The 27,093-nt window shown below is 41.4% G+C and overlaps 1 protein-coding gene across 2 annotated transcripts; it reads left to right on the plus strand.

Moving 5' to 3' along the window:
* Nucleotides 1–3,361: 3,361 nt before the first annotated feature.
* On the plus strand, nt 3,362–25,384 carry E2F8 (E2F transcription factor 8). Of its 2 annotated transcripts, none has more exons than XM_038764747.1 (13): nt 3,362–3,380; nt 5,306–5,434; nt 7,097–7,369; nt 7,723–7,879; nt 9,243–9,554; nt 9,706–9,867; nt 16,512–16,649; nt 17,070–17,279; nt 17,872–17,959; nt 19,760–20,327; nt 23,206–23,338; nt 23,442–23,836; nt 24,725–25,384. In XM_038764747.1, exons 2-13 carry the CDS (start codon nt 5,417–5,419, stop codon nt 24,905–24,907), a joined length of 2,637 nt encoding a protein of 878 aa, XP_038620675.1. In that variant the 5' UTR covers nt 3,362–3,380; nt 5,306–5,416; the 3' UTR covers nt 24,908–25,384. The 2 variants fall into 2 exon arrangements, with proteins under 2 accessions (XP_038620675.1, XP_038620676.1); XM_038764748.1 differs by having other exon boundaries at nt 20,060–20,327.
* The last annotated feature ends 1,709 nt before the right edge of the window (nt 25,385–27,093 follow it).

Consider the following 27,093-nt stretch of genomic DNA (forward strand, 5'->3'; position numbering starts at 1 on the left):
AAGTAAAATAAATAGAGTAGGGACTGTCTCTATATGTTGCCAACTTGTACTTCCCAAGCGCTCAGTCCAGTGCTCTGCACACAGTAGGCGCTCAATCAAAACGATTGATTGATTGATTTTACTTGTACATATCTAGTCTATTTATTTTATTTTGTTAGCATGTTTGGTTTCGTTCTCTGTCTCCCCCTTCTAGACTGTGAGCCCACTGTTGGGTGGGGACTGTCTCTACATGTTGCCAACTTGGACTTCCCAAGCGCTCAGTCCAGTGCTCTGCACACAGTAAGCGCTCAATAAAAAAGATTGATTGATTGATTGATCGATTGATTGGTTGGGCTAACCCGTTTGGGGGAGGGTCTCTCCCGCAGCCCGCGCGCCAGTCCCCCGCCAAACTTCTCCCCGTCGGAGGAGGAAAATAAAAAAAAGTTCCTGAACTTTTCCCCCAACTCCGGCGGGGCGGGAGGGGGCGGGGGGAACGGGACGACGGCGCGATCTGATTGGCCCGCGGCTAAAGGAGAGCGGTTCTGATTGGTCGGTGGAGTAAGGGCCGGGTTTGGGGGGGGGGGCAGCCCCGTCCGCCCGCGGGAGAGGTTCGCGCGGAGAGCGGGTTAATTTCAAATCGGGGCTCGGCGGGTCCGGGGCGGCCACGCTTTTTCCCTTTGGGACACGGCTCCACCGGGATCGGGACACCGTTTCCACCCGTGGGAAGGCTTGACAGGTAAACGGGGGGGCGGCAAGATAAGACCCCGAGGGGACCCCCTCCCCCTCCCTCCCTTCAAGGCCCTACTGAGAGCTCACCTCCTCCAGGAGGCCTTCCCACACTGAGCCCCTTCCCCCTCTCCATCCCCCCGCCTTCCCTTCCCCACAGCACCTGTATAGATCTTTGTACATATTTATTACTCCATTTCACTTGTACGTATCTATTCCATTTGTTTTATGTTGTTAGTACGTTTGGTTTTGTCCTCTGTCTCCCCCTTCTAGACTGTGAGCCCACTGTTGGGTGGGGACTGTATATGTTGCCAACTTGTACTTCCCAAGCGCTTAGTACGGTGCTCTGCACACAGTAAGCGCTTAATAAATACGATTGATTGATTGATTGGTTTTACTTGTACATATCTAGCCTATTTATTTTATTTTGTTAGTATGGTTTTGTTCTCTGTCTCCCCCTTCTAGACTGTGAGCCCGCTGTTGGGTAGGGACTGTCTCTATATGTTGCCCAAGCGCTTAGTACAGTGCTCTGCACGAGTAAGCGCTCAATAAATACGATTGATTGATTGATTTTACTTGTACATATCTAGTCTATTTATTTTATTTTGTTAGCATGTTTGGTTTTGTTCTGTCTCCCCCTTCTAGACTGTGAGCCCACTGTTGGGTGGGGACTGTCTCTATATGTTGCCAACTTGTACTTCCACAGCCCCTAGTACAGTGCTCTGCACACAGTAAGCGCTCAATAAATACGATTGATTGATTGATTTTACTTGTACATATCTAGTCTATTTTATTTTGGTAGTATGTTTGGTTTTGTTCACTGTCTCCCCCTTCTAGACTGTGAGCCCGCTGTTGGGTAGGGACTGTCTCTATATGTTGCCCAAGAGCTTAGTACAGTGCTCTGCACACAGTAAGCGCTCAATAAATACTATTGATTTGTTGATTGATTGATTTTACTTGTACGTATCTAATCTATTTATTTTACTTTGGTAGTATGTTTGGTTTTGTTCTCTGTCTCCCCCTTCTAGACTGTGAGCCCACTGTTGGGTAGGGACTGTCTCTATATGTTGCCCAAGAGCTTAGTACAGTGCTCTGCACACAGTAAGCGCTCAATAAATACGATTGATTGGTTGATTGATTGATTTACTTGTACATATCTGTTCCATTTATTTTATTTTGTTAGTATGTTTGGTTTTGTTCTCTGTCTCCCCCTTCTAGACTGTGAGCCCACTGTTGGGTGGGGACTGTCTCTAAATGTTGCCAACTTGTACTTCCCAAGCGCTTAGTAGAGTGTTCTGCACACAGTAAGCGCTTAATACGATTGATTGATTGATTGATTGATTTTACTTGTACATATCTAGCCTATTTTATTTTGTTAGTATGTTTTGTTTTGTTCTCTGTCTCCCCCTTATAGACTGTGGGCCCACTGTTGGGTGGGGACTGCCTCTATATGTTGCCAACTTGTACTTCCCAAGCGCTTAGTCCAGTGCTCAGCACACAGTAAACGCTCAATAAATACGATTGATTGATTGATTAATTGATTGATTGACACCAGGGAGACCCAGGTCGGGGCAGGAGCGGGAGGCCTGGAGGGGAGGCAGGACCGGCCCGGGGCAGGTGAGGTTCTAGACTGTGAGCCCGCTGTTGGGTAGGGACTGTCTCTATGTGTTGCCGACTTGTACTTCCCAAGCGCTTAGTACAGTGCTCTGCACACAGTAAGCGCTCAATAAATACGATTGATTGATTGATTGAGGGCGGGAAGGCGGTAGCCGGGCAGCGGGGACAGACGAGGTTTCCATGGCGCCCTCCTAGGGGGGTTGGGAAGGGAGGAGCCCATCTCCCGCGCTGGGGGCCGGGGAAGGCGGGCTAGTAGCCCCGCGCCAGGGGCCTCCAGACTGTGAGCCCACTGTTGGGTAGGGACTGTCTCTATAGGTTGCCAATTTGTACTTCCCAAGCGCTTAGTACAGTGCTCTGCACACAGTAAGCGCTTAATAAATACGCTTGATTGATTGATTTTACTTGTACATATCTATTCTATTTATTTTATTTTGGTGTATGGTTTTGTTCTCTGTCTCCCCCTTCTAGACTGTGAGCCCACTGTTGGGTAGGGACTGCCTCTCTAGGTGGCCAATTTGTACTTCCCAAGCGCTTAGTACAGTGCTCTGCACATAGTGAGCGCTCAATAAATACGATTGATGATGATGATGAAATGTGGGAGGCGGTCGGTGTCGAGGAGAGAGAGACCCCCGCCGAGCCAGGCCCGACCGGATTGGGTGTCGGAGCCCGAGGGGGCCGCCCAATCAATCAATCAATCAATCAATCGTATTTATTGAGCGCTTACTGTGTGCAGGGCACTGTACTAAGCGCTTGGGAAGGACAAGCTGGCAACATATAGAGGCTTCCCCCCTTCTAGACTGTGAGCCCGCTGTCGGGTAGGGACCGTCCCTAGATGTTGCCAGCTTGGACTTCCCAAGCGCTCAGTACAGTGCTGTGCACGTAGTAAGCGCTCAGTCCGCACGATCGATTGATTCCCCGCCAAATTTTTAAATCGAAGGCGGAAGGCCGGGCCCCGCCTCCCGGCCCGCCGCCGCCCGCTGATTGGCCCAGCCGGTTGCCATGGCGACGCGAGGATGCTCTCCGCCTCGGGGGACCGAGGGCCGGGAGGCCGGGGAGACGTAAGTACCAATAAATAACTAATAATATACCATTTAAAGGTACGTACCTCAGTGCGGCCGAGAGTCATGACAGCCTAGAACACAAGTCATTCTGAAGTTCTTTTCGAAAGTGGGTGGGGGCCGTCTCTATTTGTTGCCAACTTTTCCTTCCAAGCGCTTAGTACAGTGCTCTGCACACAGTAAGCGCTCAATAAATACGACTGGATGAATGAATGAAAGTATTTAACCGATCGATCAATCATTCACTCATTCAGTCGAATTTAAGAATAATAATAATGGCGTTTATAAAGCGCTTACTAGGTGCAGAGCGCTGTTCTAAGCGCTGCGGGGGTTACAAGGTGATCAGGTTGTCCCACAGGGGGCTCACAGTCTTAATCCCCATTTTACAGGTGAGGGGACCGAGGCACCGAGAAGTGAAGTGACTTCCTCAAAGTCACACAGCTGACAATTGGCGGAGTCGGGATTTGAACCCATGACCTCTGACTCCAAAGCCCGGGCTCTTTCCACTGAGCCACACGACTGCGTGCAGAGCACTGTTCTGAGCGCTTGGAAAGTACAATTCGGGAACAAAGAGAGACCATCCCTACCCAACAACGGGCTCAATCAATCGTGTTTACCGACTGTACTGAGCACTTGGAAAGTACAATTCGGCAACAAGGAGAGACAATCCCTACCCAACAGCGGGCTCCCAGTCTAGAATCAGTATTATTTATGGAGCGCTTACTGTTCATTCATTCATTCACTCATATTTATTGAGTGCTTACTGTGTGCAGAGGACTGTACTAAGCGCTTACTAGGTGCAGAGCTCCGTACTGAGCACGCTTGGGAGAGGACAGTGCAGCAGTGTTAGCAGACACGTTCCTGTCCCGGGACGAATTTTACAGTCTAGAGCTGGGAGAAAGATGTGAATATGAATAAATGATATATAATATGCAATTTAAAGATACGGACCCAAGTGCGGCGGGGCGAATACCAAATGTAACAATAGCAAGTAAGACAACTAGAGTTAAGGTGCTACTTAAGTGCTCAGAAGAGTCCTAAATAGAACAAAGTTGACACCTCTGGTATGATTATCTCACAGCTGCACGTCTTTGGCTATTACTGTGCTGAAAATGGAAGTAGCTGCACTATAGTGTAGCTTTCTGTCTGAAAACTCAATAATGATGATAATGGTAATTTACTAAGCACTTGCTATATGGCGAGCACTGTACTAAGCAGAGGGACAGATACAATAAAAGTAGATTGGATACCATCCTTGACCCACAGGAATAGATATTGTATCCCCATTTTACAGAAGAGGAAACTGAAGCACTGAATGACTTGTCCAAGGTCTCACAGTGTGGTTACTGGAAAGGGCCACACTGCTTCTTCTCAACTAGGAACAGAATGCCTGCATCTCACCTTCAAATGCAATTAAAAATTATTCCTTATCCTGTAGAGTCTACCTATAAGGATAGGTTTAAGCTTTGAACTTGAAAGAGACTTCTGTGGGTCATCTAATTTCCTGCAACATTTTACTGAGACCGAACATGAACGCCTAGAAATTAGAATCCAGCACGGCTCCTCATGAATGGGGATACTTAATAAGTACTATTTGAAAATGATTTTTCAAAGGCAAACTCCCTTTTTGAACAGTAGTTCAAAACTAGAGGTAGCAGTAATATGGAACTTGGTAAGTGGATGTGGGGTGCCACTGGGTCCAGATTTTACAAGACTGCACATTCGATTCATTGGATGACTGTGACACCTCTATGCCAATAAATTTAAATTGTGCCTTACTGTACATTTTGTTTGGTTTGCTAGGTAGCAGGTGGGAAAGGTCCAGTGCAAGCTAGTGAAAATTTTCAAAAGTGGAACTTCAGTGCATTACTTAATAGTATCTTTCTTGTTCCTCCTACTCCTTTTCCCCTCCCCGCTTTTTTTAGGGCATTTGAAATTTTGTTAAAAAAAACTGGACTGCCAAGGGCTGTCACGATTTTTGGAGAAGCTTCATTTTCCTAATTTGAGAAGACATAAATGGTCAAGAAATTCACAAAATGGAGAATGAGCAGAAGGTAGTTTTCATTTCAATATCTATCACTACGATTTAAAATTATATGCTTAGTGTGTAATTTTCAATAAGATTTTTTTCCTTTACGTTGAAATGATTCAAGCTACTACCCAGTAGCGTATTTCTCTTGATTGTCTACCCTGTCTTCTAGATATGCTTAAAGAAGTCAAAGATGATACTAGATGCTCCATTAATGATTTTAGGGTGGATTTATTTATTAAAAGATGATAGTTTGGTGGTAGATCTTCACGACTGTTTAAATTATGCTTCTGGGTTCATAAACCCCAGTTTGAATTTGTCAGTAACTTCATCACAAGCAGGAATTAAGGAGTTTATAGGTTTATTAACGTGGGCATCTATAGAATCAAGTACAGGAGAAGTATTAGATAGTAGACCCAATGTTTCCTATAAGAAGAATGTGTAGGATGAGTTGAAGAGGTGTTATAGTGTTCCTAAACCTATGAGACTGAATGATAGGATTATAATCATCATCAAGGGACTTGATTCGCTTAAGACTCCCTAGTTGGGTTATGGCTTCCTCTCTGATGGATGATTTTTAAGTCCAGGCATGCGGTTATGGGTCTCCTTTATCCATTACTCTAAAGTTACCATTAGTGAGACCAGGACTTCCTTGGTTTGAAACTCTGTGAAGGGCATTAAGAGTCTTGCTGTCATCTCAATCATTTTCCTTTGGAAGGAGAGACACAGGAAATGGTGAAGTCATCGTTGGTAATTGTGGGGAGGGAGCAAAGGTTGAGTAGAGCCTGAATGACAATTTATTTATGAATAGCTGTTACTCTGCCCTCTCTAATGGGATTTTTATGATCTCTCCTACTAAGGAACTCTCTTGCCTTCTGCTGGGTTTTGTCAGTAAGACTGACCCATGGGACAAATCTCACCATGTGTCATTCAGCACCCTGCCTCCATGGAGTTAAATGCATTCTTATGAGCCGATATTCAGTGCTAATGAGAAAAGGAACTATAATTTGAACTGGGGATTCTTTGGGAGAGAAATCCACCTTACAGAATATCATAAATAAATTAATAGTCATTGCTTGATTTGAAAAGTAAATAGCTCATTTTCATGACTTTGCCACTGAAATGTTAAAAGAGAATGATTATTGGCAGATAAAAAGAAGATTCAACATTTTGGGTTTTATTGCTTTCTTACAGTACCCCACCAGTGTATCATATTCATTCATTCAGTCATATTTATTAAAAATAATAATAATAATGATGGCATTTATTAAGCGCTTACTATGTGCAAAGCACTGTTCTAAGCGCTGGGGAGGTTACAAGGTGATCAAGTTGTCCCACGGGGGGCTCACAGTCTTAATCCCCATTTTACAGATGAGGTAACTGAGGCACAGAGAAGTTAAGTGACTTGCCCAAAGTCAGCTGACAATTGGTGGAGCCGGGATTTGAACCCATGACCTCTGACTCCAAAGCCCGGGTTCTTTTCCATTGAGCCACTCTGCTTTATTGAGCGCTTACTTTGTGCAGAGCACTGTACTAAGCGCTTGGGAAGTACAAGTTGGCAACATATAGAGACGGTCCCTACCCAACAATGGGCGCACAGTCTACAATCATATAATAGATTTATTGAGCACTCATAGAAATGGATAGTATCAAGGTAAATTTTAAATCTGCTTTTTTCTTGTTGTAGGAAAATCACTTTTTTGAGCCACATAAAAGAATGTTGATGAAAACGCCTCTGAAAGAGTCATCTACCTCAAATACAGTATTAACAGAGCTCCAGCCTGGGCCTTTGACGACACCAACCAAGCCTAAGGAAACCTCTCCTGGAGAGCCATGGACACCAACAGCTAATCTTAAAATGTTGATCAGTGCTGCTAGTCCTGAGATTAGAAACAGAGAGCAGAAAAAAGGACTGTCTGGCAACCAAAGTGGAATCCTAGAGGCAAAAGATTGTTTACATGTAGGTTTTGACAAGTTGCATTGATGCCATAACCAAAGTCTTTGGGTGCATTAGCATTGGCATTCCAAAGCTGGTAGCAATATAAATGGAGTTTTTCAAGTTGTTGCTAAATGCAGAACACTGGAAAAATGTAAGCCTAGGTAAAATGTATAATTAGGTGTTCTGGAATGTTAGTTATTTTTAGCACCACCCCAGTGTTTACTGGTTTTATTTTTTTCAAAGCTTTGCAGCTGTTAGGGGATAAGGCTCATGGTATAAGTATTAGTCATCTGTCCTGGATGCTACTAATAGATCTGTTCAATGTTTTATTTCCATTTTAAACAATCATTCTCTTATCTTCCTTTACTCTACAGGAACATCTATCTGGAGATGAATTTGAGAAATCCCAACCAAGTCGGAAAGAGAAAAGTTTAGGATTGTTGTGTCATAAATTCTTGGCACGATATCCTAACTATCCTAATCCCGCAGTGAATAATGACATTTGTCTTGATGAAGTAGCAGAAGAGCTCAGTAAGTGTGAAACTATATATGCTTATTCATCTGACTATATAGATTTCCCAAAACTATTATGTGTGAACTGCAGGTAGTTAAATGGCAACTATTTAAAAAAAAATACAATTTTGGTGTATCTTATACTCACTTGAATAGAACATCTTTGTGCTTTTAAAACCCCATGGAAGTTTAAAACTGAAAATTGATTTCTGTTAGAGCCATTTTCTGAATTTCCCATGAGTTTTAAAAAAATATTTAAAGCACCTGCAGGCAAGAATTTAGTATTATCTCTGGCTGGGCTACTGATCTGAAGAGTATTCTGGTGGCTTCTGTTATATGTAGGTTTCAACCGTGTAGCTGCAGGTCACCTTCCCCCAATGGGAATAAGGATGCTTGCAGACAACTTCCCCTTCACTGCTAAAAAAAGGACTGATGAGTTTGACATTTGCTATAAGCCTGATAGAAAGCTGTTGTGATTTTTTCAATTGTTTCTCCCCCTGATGTTTATAGTATTTGCCTATTTTTAAAACCCCATTTTTCAAATGGAAATGAAGGAGACATTAGAAGCCGTCCCAAATTTTCCTGTCTCAAGGCTATATGTGACAATTACAAGGAATTTATCTACCAATTCTATTGTGTTGTACTCTCCCAAGAACTTAGTGCAGTGCTCTGCACACAGTAAGTGCTCAGAAAACACTACTGATTGAGTGAATTAGCCAAGTACATGTAGATCATTATGTATATATTACCACTCACTATGAGGAAAAAAAGGGTAAGAGGAGATATTAATATTTTGTCAATGTAATTTTTATGAAGGGGTAATACTTTTTAAAAAATCTCATTTAAGAATTATGCAATCAGTGGTCTCATAAAAAGTGTGTTTTGACCATCTTACTTACATAGGGTAGCCATACGGTATTGTATAATTTATGTAGGATGTTATCTTCTTGAAAAAGACCATTCATTTTGAATGTTTTCTGAATAAAGATCATAGCAAGGTATTATAATTAAAACCACAAGGCACTGAATGTGAATATCCATTATAATGAATTAACCAGGCTTCAGCACCAGTGAAGTTGGTATTTGCTGGCTGTAGCATTCCAGAATGTTGGCAGTCATTTTAAGTAAACTAGTAGCGTGCAAAAATGATTGTGGTATTTAATGTTACAAGTTAGCCATCAGAAGAGACAGAAAATGTGGCCCATAAAAATTGCGAGATTTATAGCAGTTTTTCTTCATTTTTCAAAGAATACAATTGATGCACATAAATGAATAAATCTTTATGCAAAAAGCTGTATTAGCTCAGAAATTACTTCCAAGAAGAACAAATGAAATAATTTTCTCCTGATAAACTTTAAATACGTTGTGGTTTTTTTGGTAGATGTTGAACGCAGGCGTATTTATGACATTGTGAATGTGTTGGAGAGTTTGCATATGGTGAGCCGCCTTGCCAAAAACAGATATACTTGGCACGGGCGTCATAATCTCAACAAAACTCTTGGAACTCTGAAAAATGTCGGCGAAGAGAATAAATATGCCGAACAAATTATGATGATCAAAAAGAGAGAGTACGAGCAAGAATTTGACTTTAACAGTGACAAAAACGAGGAGAATCTAGTGAAACCAAACATCCGTCAAAATGGACATACAGACATGTGCTTTATTGAACTTCCGGGAGTGGAATTTCGGGCAGGTGATACATTTTTTAAAATATTAGGGTGCATATGTTTTTGGATATACAAATTTAATATGGGGTACTATTCTTAGCAGTTCATATGTCAGTAATGTGATAGTCTGGTTATTTTAAGACTTATTTATCACTCCTTTTTAATTCTTGTGTACAGCGTCTGTAAACAGCAGAAAAGACAAGTCTCTAAGAGTAATGAGCCAGAAATTTGTGATGCTGTTTCTAGTATCAACACCTCAGGTCGTGAGCCTTGAAATTGCTGCCAAAATTTTAATTGGTGAGGATCACATAGAAGATTTAGATAAAAGCAAGTTTAAAAGTAAGTATCACCCTCCTGAAGACTGCGTTGCTCTGTGACCCTGTGGCTTGTAATCTCCTTGTGGGCAGGGATCCCGTCTACCAATTTGTGTTGTATTGTACTTTCACAAGCACTTAGTAAAGTGAGCGCTCAAATAGCATTGATGGATTGGTGGAGTTTTGGCTCACATCGGCGAACCCATTGTGAAGTCACTGGGCAATAGTGGCCCTTTTGGTCATGCCATTGTAACTTGTGATAGTGGCTAAAGAACCTCAGACTGTAAGCCCCTTGAGGACAGAGATCATGTCTGCTATTTTACTTTACCAGTAGGTGCTCAATAAATAGTACTGATTGATTGGCTCTTGGGGGCAACTTCTCTTTTCTATTCCTCAGCTCATCACTTTAACCCACGATATTTTGTTTAAGCCAGAAGCATGGCCTAGTGGAAAGAGCAAGGGCCCAGGAGGCAGAGAATTTAGATTCTAGTCTCGGTTCCCCCACTTGTCTGCTGTGTGACCATGGACAAATCACTGAACTTCTCTGGGCCTCAGTTTCCTCAGATGTAAAATGGGGATTAAAATCCTTTCTACTTAGGCTGTGAGCCCCATGTGAGACAGGGAATCAGTCCAACCTGATTATCTTGTATCTACCTCAGCATGTAATACAGTACTTGGCACAGAGTAGGCATTTACCAGTATCAAAATTATATCTTTTTCTGGTTTCATGTTTGTTTAAAATACAAGTGTAGCTATCGCAGTAGAAAGCAACCTATCCTCCCTATCTCTGATGTCTGCAGCCTTGGCATTTTCCTTGACTCCTCCTTCTCTTTAAAGTCTCACATTCAATTTCACTAAATACTATTAGGATTTGTTCTATAGCATTTCCCAGATCTGCCCCCTTTTTTCTTCTTTTTTTAATGGCATCCGTTAAACTCGTACTATGTGCATACTAAGTATGGGATGGATACAAGCTAATCGGGTTGGACACAATCCATGTTCCTCACAGGGCTTAATCCCCATTTTACAGATGAGGTAACTGAAGCATAGAGAAGCACAGTGACTTGTCCAAGGTCATACGGCAGATAAGTGGTGGAGCTGGGATTGGAACCCATTTCCTTCTGATTCCCAGGCCTGTGCACTGTCCACTAGCCCATGCTGCCTAATGCCAGCCTAATGGCCACTACCTAATGACCACTACCCAGGCTTGACCACTGTGTCAACATCCTCAGTAGTCTCACTGGCTCCAGTTGCTCCCCCTTCCAGGCTATACTGCAGTCAATCATTCAATCAGTGAGGACTTGCTGCGTACAGAGCATATACTAAGCGCTCAGGAGAATACAATAGAGTCGGTAGACCTGATTCCTGCCCTCGAAAGGAGTTTACAATCTAAATAACTTTAGGATCTACTTCACTCAGATCATTTTCTAATAAAGACCATTATGCTCAGATCACCTCATTCCTTTAAAACCTAGGCTGTTTACTCGTTCCCTATCTGCATCAAGCAGAAATCCTTGGTCAATGGGTTCAAGGCCCCGGATCTGGTCGTCCCCACTTATACTCTCTCATCCCCCACGCCCTAATTTGTAAACTTCATTCCACTCAGGCTATCCTCATTGTACCTTGTGTCTTCAACACTTCTGACACCTTGCTTTTTTCCTTCTTCCTACCTGTGACCCCCACCCCCATTTCAAATCTGCCACTCTCCTAGCTTCATCAAAACCCTTCTGAAATTTTTTTTCACCTACAGGCAATATTCCCTGATGAACTGTTCCTCTCTTCTAGTCAGATTCCCCTTATTCTATCTCAGCACCTTTGCACCAGTTATACATTTATTCACTCTTAGCAACCAGATCTTTCTTTTTTTGTAATGGCATTTGTTAAGCGCTGTGTGCCAGGCACTTTACCAAACGCTGGGATAGATACAAGCTAATCAGGTTGGACATAGTCCATGTCCCACATGGGGCTCACCATCGTAATCCCCATTTTACAGGTGAGGTAAATGAGGTGGGCACAGAGAAGGTAAATGAGGTGGGCACAGAGAAGGTAAATGACTTGACCAAGGTCACACAGCAGACAAGTGATGGAGCTCATAGTAGAAACCAGGTCCTTCTGACTCTCAATGCCCATACTCTACCCACCAGGCCACGCAGCTTTTCACTTATATACCCTACTATTTAAGTTCTTAGTAATTGCTCTGCACAAAGTTTTCTCTAAATAAATGCAATTGATTCTCAATTTATGCAGTGACCCCAAGGTAGAGGAAGAGCATGGTGTCAATCACCTCCTACCCTTCTCAACCCCAAGAAGCGTTTATGAGGCTCTCTTTCAGACTATTTTGACTGCCTCTGGTTCGTATGTATTTGCTATACTGGTAATCAGAACCTTGCCAAATTACACTTCTGACAGTTTATTTAAAATTGCATAGCAAAACCCTTAAACAACAACTGTTCAATAAGGACTTTCAAGGACATGCAAGTCACTGAGCATCCTTCTGATAGAATTATTATAGTGATATCTGTTTCTAGACATAGGAAAGATTATGATTGATGTTGATAAGAATCTGGGGAAATTCCCGAGCATTCTGGTCCTTTAGCAGGAAAATGCCAAGCTTAGTTCTTTTAGGATTATTTAATCTCACACTAAGAAGCACATTTAGTTAGGGTTTCAGTGACTACTTTCTGGAGGCACTTGCAAAGTAGTTTCGGTTGTAAGTACTATGTACCTCCTCTAGTATTACCTATTTTTCCTTTCCCCTCTATTTTCAAATTAGGTTTTTAATGTAGATTCATGTTCGATTCATTGGCTTGTTTCCTGGAATGTTTTGCACATATGAGATATTTCTACAGGTACCTAAAACAGAAATTTGCCTCAAAAAGAATTTTAGAAATCAGTTATAATGATAATCTGTTCATTTACCCTTTCCTTTTGGAAGAGCCTAGTCAGGTCTCAAGGACATTTAGGAAGCCCACAGCCTTTATTCTGTTTTCTCAGTGTTTTCTCTTTTGTGTATCCTCATGTCCTAGTCTTTGGTGAATTGTCAAACACTGGTACAGAATAGTTGTCTCATGAGGTTTATTGGAAGCAAATCTTGAGATTCAAGAGGAGAGACAAAGACAGTTGGGTACATTAGTGTCAGGTTTGTTTAAACTTAGTGGTAAATTTTAGGAGGATTTTCTAAGTACACATCATTTTACAGATGCCTGTTTTTCATATGTACGAGACCAAAGATTGCCCTTAAATGACTTTAAAATTAGTTCTCGGTGAAGTAATGTAGATCACTGAACTAGAAATGACTAGTTAAGGTTAAAATATAGATGAAAGAGACTTTGAAATCATCTAGTGAATTTATCTATAATTGTTCTCTGCAAGAATCTAAAATATTACTTTTCAATTTTACTTTCATTTCTAAGAAGTTGCTGTGGTAATTTATGGTATGGTATGGTAAGCAAGTTGACCCAGACCTTTAGCTGAATGACTCAAACTAAACTTTCAATCAGTCGGGCATTTGTATTTGTTTATAATAATGATGGCATTTGTTAAGCACTTACTATGTGCAAAGCACTGTTCTAAGCACTGGGGGGATATGATGGGATCAAGTTGTCCCACGTGGGGCTCACAGTCTTAATCCTCATTTTACAGATGAGGTAACTGAGGCTCAGAGAAGTTAAGTGACTTGCCCAAGGTCACACAGCAGACATGTGGCAGAGCTGGGATCTCCTACTGTGTGCAGAGCACCATACTAAGCACTGGGGAGAATACAATACAACAACAGACACATTCCCTGCCCACAGTGGGCTTTCAGTCTAGATAGGGAGACAGACATTAATATAAATAAATTACTGATATGGTCATAAGTGCCATGGGGCTGAGGGGAGTGATGAAAAACGGGAGCAAGTCAGGACGACACAGAAAGGAGTGGGAGAAGAGGAAATAGGGGTTATTCAGGGAAGGCCTCTTGGAGGAGATGTGTTTTCAATAAGTTTTTGAAGCGGGGAAGACTGATAGTTGGATGTGAGAAGGGAGGGTTTTATTTGTACATATTTATTCTGTTTATTTTATTTTGTTAATATGTTTTGTTTTGTTCTCTGTCTCCCCCTTCTAGACTGTGAGCCCACTGTTGGGTAGGGACCATCTCTATATGTTGCCAACTTGTACTTCCCAAGCACTTAGTACAGTGCTCTGCACACAGTAAGTGCTCAATAAATAGGATTAAATGAATGAATGAATGAATGAATGAATGAATGAAGGTGTTCCAGGCCAGACGCAGGAGGAGGGTGAAAGGTCGGGTGCAAGATAGACAGGTAGAGGTAGAATGAGAAGGTAAGCATTAGATAAACTTAAGTATATGGGCTGGGTTGTAGTGGGAGAGTAGGCAGCTGAAGTAGGAGAGGGCAATGTGATGGAGTGTTTTAAAGCTTTAATCCCACCTCAGTGACTTTGGGAACATCCAAAAGAGGAAGCTCTAACACACTGCCTTGAGGGGTTAGCAATCTCAGGTGCAATGGGGCTAGTACTTTTGGAGAGCAATTACAGGAAAGCATGTACTTCAATCAATCCTATTCATTGAGCACTTACTTTGTGCAGAACACTATACTAGGCACTTGGGAGAGTACCATATAACAGAGTTGGTAGACATGTATGTATTGCTAAATACATACATGTATTTACGAGAAGCAGTGTGGCTCCCTGGAAGGAGCACAGGCTTTGGAGTCAGAGGTCATGGGTTTAAATCCCAGCTCCGCCAATTGTCAACTGTGTGACTTTGGGCAAGTCACTTCACTTCTCTGTGCCTCAGTTACCTCATCTGTAAAATGGGGATGAAGCCTGTTAGCCCCCCATGGGACAACCTGATCACCTTGTAAGCTCCCCAGCGCTTAGAACAGTGCTTTGCACATAGTAAGTGCTTAATAAATGCCATTGTTATTATTATTATTAATTTAAGAAGCAATACTGACAAAAAGGTATAGGATTTGCCAAACATAAACTGAAACTGTTAATTAAGGAAAAAGAAAGGTTAAGTGGGCAATTCAAACCAAAAATCTACTATTTAGGAAAAAGTATAACTTTCCACCCTGGGTTACCTTGATTGGTTGCCACACTGATCAAACTCACCACACAGTTCAAAGTTCTCCACTTCACACAGCTTTGTATTCTGATTTCTGAATTGCAGCTGCATAATTTTCTCAACACATTTTGATTCAAGACTGGTAGATGTCATTTTAAACAGATGTGTTAAAAACCACACTAGTTCAGTTCTTACTTGCTCACTCTAGGAAAGACTTCTCCTCCTCCCAGCTGCACATAGTGAATAATCAGTAAGCAGAGTTGGTTGGCTGGCTGGTAGGGGAGGCTTCGTGCCAATGAGTAGCCCTTTACTCTTAAAGCCCTGGCCTGGCCATGAAATCATGTAAAGCTTTTCTTGGCTTTGAAAGTAAAGTTGGTTACTCTCTCCAAGTCATCTACCAATGGTGTTTGGGAAGTGGGTATGACTCTTAAAAATCTATCTGGCCTAACCATGAAGAAGTTCATCTAAGCAGCATGGCCTAATGGAAAGAGCAAAAGCCTGGGGGTCAGAGGACATGGATTCATTCATTCATTCATTTGATCGTTTTTATTGAGAGCCAGCTCCACCACTTGTCTGCTGTGTGATCCTGGGCTTGTCACTTAACTTCTCTGGGCCTCAATTACCTCATCCACAAAATGGAGATTAAGACTGTGAGCCCTATGTTGGACAGGGAGTATGCCTAACCAAATTATTTTGTATCTATCCTGGCACTTAGTAGAGTTCCTGGCACATGTCAGCACTAAACAAATGCCATAAAAAAAGAAAATGGACACATTAGGTGAGAGCTCACCTCCTCCAGGAGGCCTTCCCAGACTGAGCCCCTTCCTTCCTCTCCCCCTCGTCCCCCTCTCCATCCCCCCCCATCTTACCTCCTTCCCTTCCTCACAGCACCTGTATATATGTATATATGTTTGTACATATTTATTACTCTATTTATTTATTTATTTATTTATTTATTTTACTTGTACATATCTATCCTATTTATCTTATTTTGTTAGTATGTTTGGTTTTGTTCTCTGTCTCCCCCTTTTAGACTGTGAGCCCACTGTTGGGTAGGGACTGTCTCTATATGTTGCCAATTTGTACTTCCCAAGCGCTTAGTACAGTGTTCTGCACATAGTAAGCGCTCAATAAATACGATTGATGATGATGATTAGGGTAGTAGTGAACACAGCTATTTTCAGTGGATTGCAATCAATTACTGGCTTTCTTTGCAATAATTAGGATGTTAATGCAATAGGTCCCAAATCCTTCTGATTGCCATTGGAAATGAATTTTTCATCATTTCTTGTACTGAGGACATTAAAAAATTAATATATAGTAGTCTCTGATGAGATACTGCCAGGAAAATATTTACTTTATTCAGTAGGTTAATGCAAAATTCAGATCTACCAATTTGACCCTGAGAAGGAATTGGTGCCATATGGATTTTAATTTTAAATGGGGTCCTAGGAAAACTTATCATCACTTGATACATTTTGTTTATTTTGACTTCTAGAATTTTCATGTCACTAGGGCTTTGAATGTAGATGGGAATGCTGGGGGCCAGATTTAAGATAGATTACATTGTTCTGTTAACTGTTATGTTTATTTTATTTCAGCTAAAATTAGGAGATTGTATGACATTGCTAACGTTCTCAGTAGCCTTGAGCTTATCAAGAAAGTTCATGTTACAGAGGAGAGGGGCAGAAAACCTGCTTTTAAATGGACGGGGCCAGAAATCTGTACCAATTCCAACGGTATGTATTTTTTTTTAATATTCCTGACCCTGTTTCTTTGACCTGAAATACATTTAGAGATATTTTTGTACTCTTAGAAAGATGTAAGAAAGCAGAGGCAGAAAACTGGACAAATCCTAACCACCACTGCCACCTCCAAATTAGTTTCACCACTAAGCCCGGGAAGTGAGGGAATCATTATTCCAGGGGCTTTAAAGAAGAATTAAATCCTTTCCTTGTCAATCTCGTTATCCACGTGGTATTTCCAGTTCCCAGGTCTCCACTAGTGATCCAAATTTTTGGAGCCCTGTCTGAGAGAGAAATATTGGAATGTCTAAAAGTGACATTGATGAGACGTGTGTTTATTTACAGAACATGTCCTTGTAGTACATTTTAAATGTTCAGGGACATATATCTAACTGTTTTCCTTTTCCGTTTTAGTTTTAAGCCCCGTTTCTTCCACTCCTCTTGACTCAGCTGATTTGGAAGTACCTAAATCTTCCAAAGAGCAGTGTGCCAAAAATCTCTTTTCTTCAAGTGGGAAGCCAAACTTCACTCGACACCCATCTTTAATAAAACTGGTTAAGAGTATAGAAAGTGACCGAAGAAAGATAAACTCTGCCCCTAGCAGTCCCATCAAAACCAATAAAGGTATGCATTAGACATGACAAGACATGATGAAGTGACCACAGATCGTGGTGGGATTTTCTGTCTATATGTGGCATTTTGTGTAATTCAGTCAGTATCTTGTGCAACTTGGGCCATGATAATCCTTTGTATTTCTGTAATGGTTTTTTAGAAGTATCGCTTAAATACTTATTCCTACAAGTATTTATAATAACACAAGTTACGAGAGTGGGAGCAGACTTATGGGCTGTAAAATTGACTTTGCTGTATGTTTTAGGGAATAAAATGATTTGGATCTATGACCTTTTAGGCATTTGATATTTGCCCCATCTTTAAACCCACGGCACTTATGTACATATCTGTAAATTATATTATAAATTATTTATATTAATGCCTGTCTCCCACTAGACTGTTAACTCATGGGCGGGGAATGTGTATGTTCATTGTTATATTGTACTCTCATGTGCTTAACGCAGTGCTCTGCCCACAGTAAGCACTCAATAAATACCATTGATGATGATGATGGATATTTTTGTTTGTAAAAATGAACTCCAGGGCCCTTTTATATTCCTGATGTCCACCTGTGACTTTAATGAACATTGTCTGATTTTGCCAGGTGATGGTTCTACCAGTTCAGCCCCCTTTCCAAATAAAATGGCACAACTTGCAGCAATTTGCAAAATGCAGTTAGAAGAGCAGTCAAGGTAGGTGGAATATCGTGCATTAGCATTCTTTGGGTTAGAAGTGACTGTTCCTAATTAAAATGAACCCAGTTCCCTTAACCACATTCAAGAACAGTAATTGTTGCTTGGGTCACTCTATCCGTTAAAGGTTTTATCCTGGGGAAGTGGGCTAAGCCGGGGGACACTAGCTCAGTGTCTTGACTTCTGTCCAACCACTGCCCTTCCCCAACCCCCAAAAAACATGCTTGCACGCGCACCTGCACACACACACACACACACACACACACATATTCTATGAAAACTGGAAATCAAAACTTGGATGAGGGGAATTAGCAGGAAATTGCTCTTCCTCCTAAGGCTGTAGAATGTGCATTTCATGACCTTCCTTCGGAGGAAACCAGGACAGATGATGCTTTGTGTTTCATTGCTTACAAGAAGTATTGTGAATCTTGATAACTTTGCTATTGGTACTGTGGAAAGAGCACTGCTCTGACAATTAGGGCATCTGGGTTCTCGTCCTGAATGTACCTGTAGCTGGCTAACAGGGGCATAGACCGCACATGCACTTCACAGTGGGCTTGTTGCTTGGCTTGTCCCATTAGGAGCACGAGTGGCAGGGATGAGAGATAGTAAGTGGTATTGGGCAAGCTACTAGCACTAGCATCAATTCCACTGTTTAGGTTCTTGATCCCAAAACCTATGACTTGAGGCTCACTGTCATTCCTGATAGGAGACTTCATCTGTAATCTAATGAGGAACAGCGAGGCCTAGTGGAAAGAGCATGGGTCTGGGAATCAGAGGACCCAAATTCTAATCCCGGCTCTGCCACTTGCCTGCTGTGTGACCTTGGACGAGTCACTTAATGTCTCTCTGCCTCAATTACATCATCTGTCAAATGGGGATTAAATCCTACCCCCTTCTACTTAGACTGTGAGCCCCATGTGGGACAGGGACTATGTCCAACCTGGTTAACTTGTATCTATCCCAGTCCTTAGACGAGTGCTTGGCATAAAGTAAGTGCTTAACAAGTATGTACTATTATTATTATAATTATTATTATTATCATAAAGAAGAATCTAATCCCTTGTAGTAAATTAAGCGCTTACTATATGCCAGGCACTGTGCTATGTTTTGGGGTAGATACAAGTTTGGGGTAGATACAAGTTTATCAGGTTGAACCCAGTCCCTGTCCCACATGAGGCTCACAGTCTTTAGTCCCCATTTTACAGATGAGGTAACTGACACAGAAGTTAAGTGGCTTGCCCAAAGTCACACAACAGACAAGTAGTGGAACTGGAATTATAACCCAGATCCTTCTAACTCCCAGGCCCGTGCTCCATCATTGAGAAGCAACATGGCCTAGTGGCAAGAGCCCAGTCTTGGGAGTCAGAGGGCATGGGTTCAAATCGCGCTTCGCACTTGTCTGCTGTGTGACCTTAGGCAAGCCACTTAACTTCTCTGTGCCTCAGTTACCTCATCTATAAAATGAGGAATAAGATTGTGAGCCCCACGTGGGACAACCTGATTACCCTGTATCTACCCCAGTGCCTAGAACAGTGCTTGGCACATAGCAAGCGCTTAACAAATACCATAATCATCATTATTTTTATTATTTCACATCTACCAACTCTTGTACTGTACTTTCCCAAGCACTTAGTACCTTGCTCTGAACACTGTAGTGCTCAAATACCATTGATTGATTGATAGTATTTGAATATCGATACCTGTGTCTAGTTTCCTAAAATCTATGTTACTTAAAGTGCCAAGAGCTTTCTGGGGTAAAGATGTTTTCATTGTGTGGGTTTCTGATTTATTTTTTAGTGGACCCAAAAAGGTGAAAATGCAACTGTCAAGATCTCCCTTACAATGTAAATCAGCATTTCCTTTGGATTCAGTGTCTAATTCTGAACCCGACCAAGCCAAATCCTCTCAGACTGCATCTCTCATTCAGCCCCTCGGCGTCGTACCCCTGATCCACAATTCATTATGTTCAGCAGTTCCTGTCATCCTACCTCAGGCCCGGTCTGGTGCTTCTTATGCAATCTATCTGCAGCCTTCCCAAGCACAAACTGCAACTTCACAAGGCATAAACTCCACTATGCACTCTTTATCCTGCTCTAGCGTAACTGGAAATCCAAGTTCCATTGATTCCAAATCCAAAGTGCTCACTAATAAAATAACCACCGAAAAAGCCAAAAATGATGCCTTGAAAACTGATGATACCACTAGACTTGGAAACTCATTGCCGACTCCAGAAAGACAAGCTATAAAAAGTGAAGAAAATGAATCTGCGTCAGGAAAGCATCTAAAAAGATCTAATGTGCTGGAGGACAACATTTCAATTAAAAAATTTAAAGAAGACTTGAAGGGGCTTGAAAATCTTTCCGCAGTGAGTAAAAACCTGGATGGTTTAGCTCTAGAACCCGAAAGCTTCTAGCATAGAGTTTAGTGCGTCGTTCCCTGACAGAAGGCATTGAACTGGCCTTTCTCTAGCATTTAGAGCTTTGAGCGTGGCTTCAGAATGGTATTCCCTTTACAGAGATCGTTTCACAGATATTTTTAACCTTGGGAGGAAAAGATTCCTTGCGTGACTTTTCTGCTTGGCTTTTTTGTCATTTGCATAGAACGGTAACACCTGTTGTGGTCCTTTGAAGGAATTTACGGGAAAAGTGGCACTGAATGAATGGGCGATTAAAGCCGTAGTAATCCTGGCTCTCTGAGTCACTCCCTTTAGAGTAGCTGACGGTAGTTGACGTACTACAACTGGGATCGGGTGGCTGCAAGGGAAATTGGATCCCGTATTTGTGTTTCCCATTTCACACATCTACACCAAACCTAAGGTTAAATAGAGAACTCTGTCCTTGTGGAACAGGCTGAGGCAGAAGAAGTACCTTCATTTTTTCAGTCACTGCCGCTCCTCTCATCTATGGGTACCCTTGCAATACAGTGAGTAGACCTGATGCCTGCCCTATAAGAAGTTACAATCACACAGGAGAGGCAGATGCTAAAATAAAGTACAAGTAGGAGGCAGCAGTAGATTATAAAAAGCACAGCACTTAAGAGCCCTGCCCTGGAAATTAAGAGACTAGGGTTCTAATTTTGGATCATCCAATAACTCACAGTTTGGCCTTGGGCAAATTACTTAGTTTTTCTGGGCCTTGATTTCCCCATCTTTGAAATGAAGACAGTTCTGCTTGTGCCCTAACTCCTAGGGAATTGGTGAAGATACCTGAATCCCTGATTGTAAAGATGGATGAAATTTGCAGAAAATAGCTTTTTAGAATGGATTTAACATTTTAAAATGGAAATGAGGTCTAGTAAGGCTTTATCTCAGTTGCTGTTAATTAAAGGGAAAAGAAAGGAATTCTGAATCTACTCTTTAGATTCATGGAGTAGGTGCTGGAGAAGAAATAATTTAGGAATGGTTTGTAAGGAAGGCTACCATCGTACTGTCTTGCCCACTATTGGGTAGGGACTGTCTCTATATGTTGCCAACTTGTACTTCCCAAGCGCTTAGTACAGTGCTCTGCACACAGTAAGCGCTCAATAAATATGATTGATGATGATGATGATGATAAACATCCTTCGTTGCCACTACTAGAGACAATCCTAGGGTAGACATACTGAACAGGTTTGCCACATTGTATTGTTTGTAACAATATGTGGATTGTCCTTTCTCTCCCTCTGCCTTTAGCAATTTCCCTTCTTACTAAAACCTTCTCTAGAAGGTAGGCTGAATTTAATGGAAGAGGAGGTTAAAACCAACCACTATAGATGTACAAGCAATTAAGGGACCCCAAAAGTTACCTTAGCTTTAGAAATGCCTAATTCACTCTCATGGAGTAATCTCTGAACTGAAAGGATCTAGTTAAAAGTCAACATAATCCCTATGAACACGTTACACCAGTTGAAATGAAATGCATTTGTACTTAGCTTATTAATATCTCTGATAGGGTCTTTAAATCATTTAATTAATGTTTTAATCTTTGGGATGTGTGTGTTTTTTTCTACATATGTAGTTTTCTTTGCACAAGCATTTGCACAGTCCGTGTTCATAGACAACATGCACAGTAGCATAATTTAGAGCACAATAAGTGTAATTAAATCATTTCACATACTTCTCTATTTCATAATTTTTAGGGAATTTTTCTTCAACATGAAAAGTCAATAAAATATATCATGAAAAACTGAAATCACCCAGTAAACTCATAGCCTCCAAACCTATAGCGCTTGTTTCTTGGATTCTAATTTTACCAGTTCCCCAGAAGAGACTTACTATAGAAAACTAGATCAAAGAGTGACCTCTTGTTACATATAACACTGAAGAGAAAAATGGTCTGTAGAAGATGAAAGGAAAGCCACTCGTCTATCAGAGATGTCTGTACTTACACAGTTCCTGCCTATGTTGTGGTTCAGTTGGACTTTCCAAACAGTTCTGCCACCCATACATACTTTATCTGGTAAAGCATAATTATACGTTAAATGGGGGAGTAAACTATTTGATATGGGTTACCGGGGCGAAGCGTTTTTTATTTTTGAACTTAACATAGATTGAATCCACGGGAAGATTGAAGTCATATGGTTTCCCGGCAGTTTCTTATTGAAATCTGAGACAGTTCACAGTCAAAATCACCCATCTAGGAAATAGTCTCTCGTTTTGCTCTGCTCAGTTATTTAGCTCATAACCTTGTTTAATGTATTTACAGTAGCTGTTTACTTGGCATTTTGAATTAAAACACTAGAAAAACAGAGTTGCTGAAGTAGAAATAACCAATGTCTAAATGCATAAAAGTTGCGTCTTTTTAAAGGGTCCAACTGACTTTGTGTTTAGTATCTTAGGGATCGAGAGGGCTTATCGTGGACAACTGCCCATAGTGAAATTAAGAAGGTCATTATCCCTTGAGAGAAACTTCTGCGAGAAGCAAATTAATTAGGTTTGAATTCTGTTCCTCATGTGTAGTCCAGTCAGTGTCCCTGAGTGGTAACCTTGTGAAGAAAAAGTCTCAGTATCACTGGGCTGAAAGAGATATGTGTGACTTTTTGTTATTACTGAATTTCTATGGCAAAATCCACCTTGAGCAAGTCACTTAACTTATCTGTGCCTCAGTTACCTTATCTGTAAAATGGGGATTAAGACTGTGAGCCCCTCATGGGACAACCTGATCACCTTGTAACCTTCCCAGTGCTTAGAACAGTGCTTTGCACCATAGTAAGCGCTTAATAAATGCCATCATCATCATCATCACCACCTCTCCTCTATTTTCCAGACCTTGATTCCAACCGGATACCTCATTCCTCTTGCACAATGTTCTTCATTAGGTACAGAGTCTATTTTATCTAATAAGGAAAGTCCTGGTGCATGTTCCCCAACGCCTAGAATCTACAATTCACCAATTGCAGGTGTGTTTCTTCAGAAACCTATTCAAGTACTTACATGTGGTTCCTTATAACTATGTAGACCATCTTTCCTTTCATGTATTTTTGTTCTTTTTTTTTATTCCAGGCGTTATTCCTGTGACAGCCCCTGAATTGACTGCTGTTAACTTTTCCTCCTTTCATGTAACCCCTTTGAAGCTAATGGTGTCACCGACTTCTGTAGCAGCGGTACCTGTAGTGAGCAGTCCATCACTGGCTTCAGGCCACTCCGTTCCCGCCCAGAATCCAAGTTCGACTATTGTAAACTTCACTCTGCAAAATTTAGGACTGATCTCTCCTAGCATGCAGGTTTCTGCAAGTCCTGGACCAGCACCCGTACCAGTGTCTCCACAGATCGAGCGCATTAGTACTGCATCCGAAAATGGGAGCATTTCTCTAGGAAAAACCACTAAGCATGATTCACCGGGACCTGGACAGAACCTAGTGAATGGACAATCACTTTCTGCGACTCCAGTACCGCAGGTAGGCTTCTTCTGCTAAAAACAACAACAACAATACATTTCCCCCTTACTTTCGCAAGAGACAAAAAAGTATGTCCTTTTGGTAATTATCTGGAAGCTAAGGAAACTTCAGAATCTGTTTACTTCTCCTCTGAATATTGTTTTTGTTCCAAATTTAAGATTAAAGGTTTAAAATGCCTTAAAGTTCCAATTCTCCTCTAACGTCCTACTTAAAGAATAGGTGGAACTTGATATCTATAGCCCATTCGAGGGTCACATTAGGCCTCTGACACATTCAGTTGTGTTGCCTAGGGTTTGTTTGTTTATAGTCTTGGTTGGCTGTATCATCATCATCATCAATCGTATTTATTGAGCGCTTACTATGTGCAGAGCACTGTACTAAGCGCTTGGGAAGTACAAATTGGCAACATATAGAGACAGTCCCTACCCAACAGTGGGCTCACAGTCTAAAAGGGGGAGACAGAGAACAAAACCAAACATACTAACAAAATAAAATAAATAGAATAGATATGTACAAATAAAATAAATAAATAAATAGAGTAATAAATATGTACAAACATATATACATATGTATACATATATATGTATACATATATACAGGTGCTGTGGGGAAGGGAAGGAGGTAAGATGGGGGGATGGAGAGGGGGACGAGGGGGAGAGGAAGGAAGGGGCTCAGTCTGGGAAGGCCTCCTGGAGGAGGTGAGCTCTCAGCAGGGCCTTGAAGGCTGTATGAAATGAATTGCAGATGGAACTTGACATGGCCCATATCGCAGTATCCTAGGTTTGCCTGCTAAGTTGCCACCATGTTTAATATTTGTTCGGTGACACCACGAGGATTCTGAAGAATACACATTCAGTTTTAATGTGTTTTTTTCTTCTTTCCAATTAGCCTGTACCACTCACACCCAAGGGATCACAATTAGTGGCCGAAAATTTCTTCAGAACACCAGGAGGGCCGACAAAACTTTCTGACTCATCTTCTACAAATTCAAATGGTGCTAGTAAATCTTCTCTGGGAAACCTCTTTGTCCCACAACGAAAGCTTGAAGTCTCTTCTGAGGATGTTCCCTAATGAAGGGAACTAACTGATGCTCTGCAATAGAAATGAATTCAATAGAAAAGATTTTTCGTTCACATTGCTCTCTACAATTGTTAACAAACTTGTTTGGAGGACATTTTCCCCGGAAAAACTGTAAATATTTTGGATGATCTACTTAATATGAGAATAGTATCTTATTTTCATATGACTTTATATTTGTATAAAATATAAGTTACTACCTTTAAAGCTACAAAATAAAGACAAAATATTAAACTAAGGTACCTTAAATTCTGGGGAAAGCTGTTTGAAGAAAATTGTAACAAACTATTTTGCGGAATAATTGTGCTTGGTTACAGTTTATAACACCACAGCATTTTATTATACTTTGCACAATGAGAGTGCTGTGTGATGTATAATATTGTACTTTAAAACAGGAAGGATATAGTTATATTTTGTAATTTCTTCAGCCCCATGCTTTGAAGCAATGTCTTTTGTAAAGTTAGAACAATTCTTAATCAAGTCTATAAAAAAATGAATTATTTATATAATGTATTTTTTAATCATAAGTTCAAATTAAAACTTTTCTAATGGGTTTTAATGTTTTCGTTTGGACAGGGTCTTGTTTTAACAAATGAAATAACGTCTGCTTACAATAAAAAAAAAAGAATTGATGTAAAAGGATTTAGTTGAAAACTAGCCACCTCCTGGATAACTGATCCCCATGTACAGTTCAGTCTCAATTCTGAGCTCCTTCAGGTCCGCCCATCTTGCCCCAACCCCAGAGAGGGGACAGGCTTGACTTGTCAGGAAGCCTTTCTTTAAGGAGGTCAATGATTTTACCTCCCCCCTCCACGCCCTTCCTACCTCCTCACTTCACCCATTCGAAAGTCCAGACACTTGATACTCTAGACTGGTAAGTTCCCTCTAGACTGCAGGCTCGTTGTGAGCAGGGAACGTGTCTGCTTTTTGCTCTATTGTACTTTTCAAGCGTTTAGTACAACAGTCTGCCTACCGTAAGCTCTCAATAAATACAAATGAATGAATTGAACCTACGAGTTATTTGAACGGGCCAAACGGACGACTGGCCTGGAGTTCAAAACACTTAGGAATTTCCCTGTAGCCACCGTGCGCAAGTCCTGACAGCAGTCTTTCTGCTCCTTCCCTCTACCACAGTGCTCCTCCAAACTAAAAATCGCTTTCACATGGGTAGGGGGAAGATGGCCATCTATGGCCTGGGGGCTCTCATTGGGCCCCAGAACCTTAAACTGTCTTGCTTGAATGCCCTAAAATAGTCTAGGGCAAGAAACAGACTTATTTTTATTATCTGTGCCCTCCCGACATGGGGAAGAAGGAAGAGCTGGACTGCACTTTCAGTGGTGCCCCTGCTACCTGAGCACAGTTGAATGGTGAGAGCATTCTGGGCAGTAGTGGCCACACAGGGACATTGAACTGCTGGACCCTCATGTAGGTGTTGTGTGCTTGCCTTGCAAAGCTGTTGGAACACTGCTGAGCCCTGCAGTTCACTCCCCCAGCCATAGGAAAGCATAGTTATCTCCCATATTTGGGTCCCTTCACTTAGCAAAGAAAGTTGAGATGCAGGTGATTTTTTTTTAACCTGAATTATCCATATTGTGAAGAGAGTCCCAAACTTATTTGTTATTACTGGTATACGCCCTGCTGAGCTTGGGCTGTGTAACTGCAATCCATTTTAAAGGGGTCAGAGGAATGAAGGCTGGTGAAAAGTACTATGCCCAGACACACGCATATCTCCATTTTCAAAGCTGTAACACTAATGCTGGCAAAGTTGTATCCAAACCATTATGGGTGCCAGAAACATGCAGACAGACAGCAGTTCCGTTCACATTGTGTGCACATAAGATGATTTTCTGTTGCAGAAGGGCCTCTGTGACTTTAAGACTGCCCTGTGCATTCTGATCTTTGTAAATCAATCAATCAATCGTATTTATTGAGCGCTTACTGTGTGCAGAGCACTGTACTAAGCGCTTGGGAAGTACAAGTAAAGCCTCTACTCAAGAAGAGCTTCCAATTGCTGTTCACCAGGTTCCTCTAGGCTATAAGCTCCTTGTGGGCAAGGAACATGTCTACAGCTCTGTCATATTGTACTCCCCCAGTGCTTAGTACAGCGCTCTAAGCATGGAAAACACTCAATAAATGCAAGTGGTTGTATTTATTGAGCTGCTGCAGGGGTGTCATCATTT

This window comes from Tachyglossus aculeatus, chromosome 22 (genome assembly GCF_015852505.1).
Source record: "Tachyglossus aculeatus isolate mTacAcu1 chromosome 22, mTacAcu1.pri, whole genome shotgun sequence".
NCBI classification, from domain to species: Eukaryota; Metazoa; Chordata; class Mammalia; order Monotremata; family Tachyglossidae; genus Tachyglossus; species Tachyglossus aculeatus.